Here is a 6,000-nt window from a genome sequence, read left to right as displayed (position 1 = left end):
TAGTGATTTGATTGTAAGTTAGCCTCATCTGCACTGATCTGAAAACTCTGCACGGTAAGGAAGGCAAACTCTGCGGGGTAAGGAAGGCAAACTCTGCAGGGTAAGGAAAGTAAACGCTGCAGGGTAAGTGAATGTAACTTCAACTAGATTTCACAGTCTCTCAGAATTAGACATTCATCCATGTTTCTCAAATGTGTAATTTCGAAGTTGTTGTAAACGTCAAATTTCTAAGTGTTTAGGCATTAACTCCAAATTCTTAAGGTTAAGCATTAACTTAGAATGGTTAAGTTAAGGGTTAAGGTTTGGGATAGGCATAAAACAGAAATCTCGTCGAATACTGACTTATATCACAGGTGACATAGCTGAGGAACTTTTCTGGTTGACTTCTAGAAGGTACTTCCTTTCATGTCAGTTTAATGAAGCCAAGCTGCATTTCCACTTGAATCGTGTCATGTTCTTTCATGTCAGTTTAATGAAGCCAAGCTGCATTTCCACTTGAATCGTGTCATGTTCTTTCATGTCAGTTTAATGAAGCCAAGCTGCATTTCCACTTGAATCGTGTCATGTTCTTTCATGTCAGTTTAATGAAGCCAAGCTGCATTTCCACGTGAATCGTGTCATGTTCTTTCATGTCAGTTTAATGAAGCCAAGCTGCATTTCCACGTGAATCGTGTCATGTTCTTTCATGTCAGTTTAATGAAGCCAAGCTGCATTTCCACGTGAATCGTGTCATGTTCTTTCATGTCAGTTTAATGAAGCCAAGCTGCATTTCCACGTGAATCGTGTCATGTTCTTTCATGTCAGTTTAATGAAGCCAAGCTGCATTTACACTTGAATCATATCCGGTTGTTACTGATTGAGGTCGAAAAGTGTTATCTTTTTTTTACTGAATAAAAGAACACATTCTGAAATCATTTGATGTTGTGCTCTTTTTGGCACATCAGATTTTTATTTTCTGAAATATGACTACCCAGATGAACACTCCATTCTTCTAGTACCGCTGGGACGTTGACCCAATGTTAAAATTATGCCTGAGCGTAGCAGCATTGAAAAGCTGCAAGCTCTTGAGGTATCCAAGCCAATACAGTGAGGGAGATTGACAGAACGGTTAGTGCCAGAATGGCAGAAACATGGACCTTAGCTGACCTTTAACTAAGACTCAGCGATATGACGGTGCCGCTAGCAGCAACCACAAATGTTACAGAAGAGCATGATGCAAGACGACGCACTCACAGAGTATCGCATAGTTTCTGCGCACGGGCCCGCTTCACGCTGCTGAAACACGAGAGCTATGTGAGACCAAAACCGCACAAAAGTGTTGCCTCGCGATTCATACTCTAAGTTGTTTCGGGAAGTCGGACGGATATTGCAGTTTACTTTCATGCACTGGTGACTCTACCTTTAAATAAGAACCTACCGTTGAAGAATCCCATAGGGCTCTGGTCTAAAGTAGTGCACTATATAGGGTTCCATAGGGCTCTGGTCTAAAGTAGTGCACTATATAGGGTTCCATAGGGCTCTGGTTTAAAGTAGTGCACTATATAGGGTTCCATAGAGCTCTGGTCTAAAGTAGTGCACTATAATAGGGAATAGGGTTCCATAGGGCTCTGGTCTAAAGTAGTGCACTATATAGGGTTCCATAGAGCTCTGGTCTAAAGTAGTGCACTATAATAGGGAATAGGGTTCCATAGGGCTCTGGTCTAAAGTAGTGCACTATATAGGGAATAGCGTTCCATAGAGCTCTGGTCTAAAGTAGTGCACTATAATAGGGAATAGGGTTCCATAGGGCTCTGGTCTAAAGTAGTGCACTATATAGGGTTCCATAGAGCTCTGGTCTAAAGTAGTGCACTATATAGGGAATAGGGTTCCATAGGGCTCTGGTCTAAAGTAGTGCACTATATAGGGAATAGGGTTCCATAGGGCTCTGGTCTAAAGTAGTGCACTATAATAGGGAATAGGGTTCCATAGGGCTCTGGTCTAAAGTAGTGCACTATATAGGGTTCCATAGAGCTCTGGTCTAAAGTAGTGCACTATAATAGGGAATAGGGTTCCATAGGGCTCTGGTCTAAAGTAGTCCTCTATATAGGGTTCCATAGGGCTCTGGTCTAAAGTAGTGCTCTATATAGGGAATAGGGTTCCATAGGGCTCTGGTCTAAAGTAGTGCACTATATAGGGTTCCATAGGGCTCTGGTCTAAAGTAGTGCACTATATAGGGAATAGTGTTCCATAGGGCTCTGGTCTAAAGTAGTGCACTATATAGGGTACCATTTGGGATATAACATAGTTAGGTGAATCAGCCTCAGCCCTAGTTTATCATAAATGTAGTACGGCTAGCTCAAAATAATGAGTGTTGGAGGAGATTGGAAAAGGTGTCTCAGCAGCACACTTCACATAGTCCTCTCTCTCTCTGCATGATACCATCTCAGCAGCACACTTCACATAGTCCTCTCTCTCTCTGCATGATACCATCTCAGCAGCACACTTCACATAGTCCCCTCTCTCTCTGCATGATACCATCTCAGCAGCACACTTCACATAGTCCTCTCTCTCTCTGCATGATACCATCTCAGCAGCACACTTCACATAGTCCTCTCTCTCTCTGCATGATACCATCTCAGCAGCACACTTCACATAGTCCCCTCTCTCTCTGCATGATACCATCTCAGCAGCACACTACACATGGTATCCTGCAGAGAGAGAGAGAGGACTGTCTCAGCAGCACACTACACATGGTATCCTGCAGAGAGAGAGAGGACTGTCTCAGCAACACACTACACATGGTATCCTGCAGAGAGAGAGAGGACTGTCTCTGCAACACACTACACATGGCATCCTGCAGAGAGAGAGGACTGTCTCAGCAGCACACTACACATGGCATCCTGCAGAGAGAGAGGACTGTCTCAGCAGCACACTACACATGGTATCCTGCTGTCAGAGAGAGGACTGTCTCAGCAACACACTACACATGGTATCCTGCAGAGAGAGAGAGGACTGTCTCAGCAACACACTACACATGGTATCCTGCAGAGAGAGATAGGACTGTCTCAGCAGCACACTACACATGGTATCCTGCAGAGAGAGGACTGTCTCAGCAACACACTACACATGGTATCCTGCAGAGAGAGAGAGAGAGGACTGTCTCAGCAACACACTACACATGGTATCCTGCAAAGAGAGAGAGAGAGGACTGTCTCAGCAACACACTACACATGGTATCCTGCAGAGAGAGAGAGAGAGGACTGTCTCAGCAGCACACTACACATGGTATCCTGCAGAGAGAGGACTGTCTCAGCAACACACTACACATGGCATCCTGCAGAGAGAGAGAGAGAGGACTGTCTCAGCAGCACACTACACATGGTATGCTGCACAGAAAGAGGACTGTCTCAGCAGCAATATTACCTCCCTCCTCTCTCTTTTCCTCCATTGTCGGTCTTTGATAGAGACAGTGTTTTCCATGGAGAATACTAATTACTTATTGATTTGACTGTGTAATCTACAGCTATTTCTTCTTGGATATCTCTTTAGCTCTGCATTAACAACAGTGTTAGTGATTTTACACACTATACGCAGGGGGACGTGTGTGTGTGTGTGTGTGTGTGTGTTGTGTTGTCGCTCCTTATTGTCCACTGTAAGCCCATTGATATTCCAGCTGGCCTTTTTACTGTCCCCATTTACACCACCCTGAATGCAGCACACTGCACACACACACACACACACACACACGTACCCACTGCAGCCTGATTCCTTCTGGTCCAATAGTGTCTACTGAGACATCGAGAGTTTGGGACTATAAGGTTCTACCGGTACATTTGTCAAAATGTATTTATTGATATTAGCCTTGTTCTGTTCAATGTTCTCTACCGACTGCATGTAATACTCTAAATAGCCGTATTCATGTTGCTGACACCATTCAAACCAATGAGGGTTCAGGACTTTAAAGCCAGTGTTATTATTATTGTTGTTGTTGTTGCAGACAGAACCGTATAGTCCTAATCTCTCCTCATGTTAATGACTGTTTGAGGGTAGCTTTAAGTTCTCAAATTTAAAGTTAGGACATTTAACTTCTACAAGACATCCAATCAATATTGAATTGGACTTCAATGATCCATTTACCACCAATGATCCAACCATGTAGCCTAGCACTATAGACAATATTTAAAAAAAATACGTTTTGGGTTGTTTTTTTTAAGCCATTCGTTTTGTATTGAGTAGTCTGTCGCGCAAAAGGCAAAACTTAATGGGAGTGGAAGACAAACTAAACCATATTCTACCATACAATTCTAATCCATATTTAGGATAATAATACACGTTTACAATACATAAAACACGAAGAAAAAAAACTGTAGGTTTGATCTTATTAATAATCTCTGGACAATGATTAGAAAGTGCCGCATTTAGTGACATTGTGCTCACTAATCTCGGGTATTGCCACAACCGTGCATGGTGTTAGGACAGGCGGGAAGCTCTCCACGTCGCAGAGAGGCAATTTGGGGAATGTGGTTCCGTACGGCGACTTCCCTCTCTGTAGAGAGACCGAGACAGAGAGAGACAGAGACAGAGAGGGAGAGACAGAAAGACAGGGAGAGAGAGAGAGGGAAGAGAGAGAGAGAGAGAGAGAGAGAGAGAGAGAGAGGCAGAGAGAGACAGAGAGAGGGGAAGAGAGAGAGAGGCAGAGAGAGACAGAGAGAGAGAGAGAGGAGGATTTTAGCCGTCTGACAGTGCCAGTACGTTTCATTCTGCAGCACTCGAGCTCTCAGGGAGCGCGCCTCTGTAACGAAGCACGGCACAAGGGAAAAAATAACCTAAACGAGTCTGTTTATAGCCTAACCTTTGATAAACCGGTGAGCAAACAGTGGTAACGAATTTTATGACTATGGAAGTGTCCCATTACTGAGGAAATCGTTTCAAATAAGACAGTATTTTGGTCTGTGTGTTCATTTGACAAGTGACTGTGCCGATCGTGCCTCCCGATTGTGCCTCCCGGGAGGTCGGCTCTGTCCCAGGTGCTGAAAGCGCTGGTGTTGCTTTTCTGTAGCAACCAACGACCAAGTTTAGGCTACACCGCCAACCCCGATTTCTTATGAGAACAGGAAACGCCGAGTGGTGGAGGAAAGGAGCCTAGTGCGGTGAATGTTAAGCAACTCTCCGCCACCGACCGAGGTGTGGGTCCCGTTAATGTGAATAAATGGGATATTCGGTTGGCCGGGCAGGATGTAAAAAATCGTTTGAAGGATGGGGAAACAAGGCTTCTCTGCGGTGGCACTGCCACTGCTCGTTCTGGGCTGGTTCACGGTATCCGTTACCGCCGGTGGTAAGTGTAAATTGACATGCATTGATGTTAATATGATTAATAGTAGCATAGAGAATAGGCCCTATCAATCGATAATAAACCAAATCAATGACTTGACACTTCAATGACCGTACACGCACATTTTTATTGAACATCCATATACCAGTAAATCAGTTGGTTATATTTGACAGTAAGTAGAATCGTGTGTGAACGGGCTATTTATTTAATAGGCTGTGATGACAGGATGAGATAGGCTACCTACCGTTCATTATATTAGGCTATCTGTTCCATTACACGACCGCGATGCAGGAGCAACAGTCCCGATTTCTGTAGATGTGAATACTTTATGCTTATAGCCTACAACTTTCACATTATCAAGCCGTGGGTGCTTTTTTGTCTGCATTTTATATGTCCATTCAATATCATTAGGAGTACAGTGGTTTATGGTGGATTGTCCGTGACTGACATTTATGTAAGATGAATCCAATTACAATCCATGAACAACATTTATGGAACCAAATCAGTCAGAAAAATAAGATTTAGACAGATTGGACATTGAGTTTTCGATAATATATGGCGCTGTAATCAGTCAGTCCATGATTCAAAACTCCTGACATTGTAAAATGTGTGTGTGTGTGTGTGTTCTTGGAGTGTTCCTTAGCGTACGGTATTGTTGACCGTACGGTATTGTTGACCCGTAAAGTCAT

At 43.6% G+C, this 6,000-nt stretch overlaps 1 protein-coding gene across 1 annotated transcript in view; it reads left to right on the top strand.

Moving 5' to 3' along the window:
• The first annotated feature begins 4,706 nt into the window (after nt 1-4,706).
• The window catches only part of LOC106589070 (fibronectin type III domain-containing protein 5-like), a 29,693-nt gene continuing 28,399 nt past the window's right edge, over nt 4,707-6,000 (top strand). The window contains exon 1 of the mRNA XM_014178748.2: nt 4,707-5,314. Within this exon, the coding sequence (XP_014034223.1) occupies nt 5,236-5,314 (79 nt within the window). The 5' untranslated portion in view covers nt 4,707-5,235. The remainder of the gene's footprint in view (nt 5,315-6,000) is intronic.

The sequence above is a fragment of the Salmo salar genome, chromosome ssa27, assembly GCF_905237065.1.
Source record: "Salmo salar chromosome ssa27, Ssal_v3.1, whole genome shotgun sequence".
Taxonomy (NCBI): domain Eukaryota; kingdom Metazoa; phylum Chordata; class Actinopteri; order Salmoniformes; family Salmonidae; genus Salmo; species Salmo salar.
The sequence above is the reverse complement of the archived record's forward strand: the minus strand, read 5'-3'. Positions and strand labels throughout refer to the sequence as shown.